This window comes from Lycium barbarum, chromosome 3 (assembly GCF_019175385.1).
Source record: "Lycium barbarum isolate Lr01 chromosome 3, ASM1917538v2, whole genome shotgun sequence".
In the NCBI taxonomy this organism is placed as follows: domain Eukaryota; kingdom Viridiplantae; phylum Streptophyta; class Magnoliopsida; order Solanales; family Solanaceae; genus Lycium; species Lycium barbarum.
This window is the reverse complement of record NC_083339.1, coordinates 27,545,035-27,547,219: the sequence shown is the minus strand read 5'-3', so window position 1 is coordinate 27,547,219 and position 2,185 is coordinate 27,545,035. Positions and strand designations below refer to the sequence as shown.

At 33.4% G+C, this 2,185-nt stretch overlaps 1 protein-coding gene across 1 annotated transcript; it reads left to right on the top strand.

The window, feature by feature from the left end:
* Positions 1-1,097: 1,097 nt before the first annotated feature.
* Positions 1,098-1,565, top strand: LOC132630588 (uncharacterized). The gene has a single exon (XM_060346158.1). The coding sequence runs from the start codon at positions 1,098-1,100 to the stop codon at positions 1,563-1,565; it is 468 nt and encodes a 155-aa protein (XP_060202141.1).
* Positions 1,566-2,185: the final 620 nt, after the last annotated feature.

The window sequence follows — 2,185 nt, the reverse complement described above, 5'->3', positions numbered from 1 at the left end:
TTATTCAAATATTTATATGAATATTTTGGGTGAACACATATTTTCACTTCATGAAAAAGTTGATAAACTTTTAACTTGTCTTACTAAGACTTCTATTTCTGATAGGGATTAACAGAAGGAAGTTGCTGCTACTCCAAGCATATAGCCTCCTCCTGAGATTCATGATTTTAAATCAAAGCCTTTATCAGAATTAGAAAAACTTTAGATGAAAAATTTAAAGGTTTAAAAATTAGTCCTTTAATAGTAGAGGATGGCACATATTTGTCTGATATTGATTATAAGGCTCGCATAGCATCAGATATTAATATAATTGATGAATATTATGTTGTTAAGCCTACCTAGAGGATGTATTATCATCCTCGCCCAACTCCTCAAGATGTTTTATTAGAAGAGCATGAACATGTTATTTCCAACAGTTATAGTGGTAAGGAAATTTTTGAATGGAATATAGACGGTTATAGTGAACGTCAGATTTATTGCACTATTCATATGATGTTAATGTTAATGTACGGCACTATCTGCAAAGTTCATAAAAATACTGAAAGAGTAATTGCAGATATGATTATAGCTGGTTTCACTGGTCAATTAAAAGGTTGGTGGAATAATTATTTAACCCCTACACAGTGTCATTCTATTCTAACTGTTGTTAAACATGAAGAGGGTAATCAAGCACGTGTTGCTAATGCAGTTTATACATTGGTTATTAATATTGTTGAACATTTTTCAGGAAGATGGACGGATAATAGTGAATCTATTCGTACCATGCTTCAAACCTTAGATGTAAGACCTTAACCTCATTTAGGTGGTATAAAGATGCTTTTCTTTGCAGGGTCATGAAATTACCAGAGAGTAATGACTCCCATTGGAAGTCCAAATTTATAGATGGACTCCCTCCTCTTTTTGTAGAAAGAGTTAGAAAAGCTCTTAGGAAAGGGGAAATAAGTATTAATTATGATTCTTATACTTATGGTAAATTAATTGGTACTTGTATGCATGAAGGATTAGCCTTATGTAATGAAATTAGGCTCAATTAGCAAATCAAGCGTCATGGTCTTAATGAAAGACAACAATTAGGAGAATTTTGTGGACAATTTGGTATGGATATCCCACAATCTTCTAAGAAGCTTCATAGGCATAAGAAGAAGCATAAAGACTTCCAACAATGGAAGGAGAAGCACTCGCAGAAAAAAGCTAGGCGGAAAAAGACTTTCAAAGAAAGAAAGGATTTTATTAAATCCAAAAACCCAAAAGCTTGTTATAAGTGTGGCAGAGTAGGTCATTATTATAAGAATTGTGAGGTTAAGGAAAAAATCAAAGCTCTTAACATAGATGATGACCTTAGAGAATCTTTATATAAGATCTTGTTAAATTCAGACTCAGAACAAGAGGATGATTCTGGAAAGGATAGTGATAGTTCTCCCAACCTTTCTTCAAATGAAGATATTAGGGTATTAGGCGAAGAGAGTTATCACTCAACCAGTTTAGACGAAAAATGTCAACAATGCCAAATAGGGAAACCTTGTGTCAAAACCAAGGAAGGCGATGAGTTTTATAAACTTGTTTAACAGTTTAGTGAAAACAGTCTTCATGTTTTAGATGGTAATAACCTTGTGGACCTCCTTAAAAATATTAAGGATCCCAATCTTAGGTCCCAAATTATAGATCAAATAGGTTCCAAACAGCATCCCCAAGAAGAACCAACTGCTGTAGAAATAAGAGAACCTACAGGACCTTATACTATGGCTGGAGTAAAAAAACTCCTCCAGGAACGCCAGAATATCATAAGCACACCGGCTACCACCCAAGATTTGAAAAAAGAGGTTCATAACCTTAAGCAAGAAATTTCCACCCTTAGGAGACACCAAACCACTCTAGATTATCGAGTCTCGCAATTAGAGGGAAAAGGAAAACAAGTCATAGACACACCAGTTTATAACACTATAGAAGACCTTCCAGTTGATGACACCGTAGAAACTGTAGCTACGGAGGAAGAAGGAAATAATGGTAATCATAGTTCCAGTTTTTTAACAAAATTGGATATTATTACGTCTTTTAATTTTTTTTATAAAAATCACTCATTTAATTGATATAATTTTAAAAAAGAATTTATTGCTCTAGTTGATAGCCGAGTTGATTTAAGTTGTATTCAAGAAGGATTAATTCTTTCCAAATATTTTCAAAAAAG

What these genes read in the sequence shown, in the direction of transcription:
- LOC132630588 (XM_060346158.1), top strand. Translation starts at nt 1,098, where the DNA reads ATGGATATCCCACAATCTTCTAAGAAGCTTCATAGGCATAAGAAGAAG.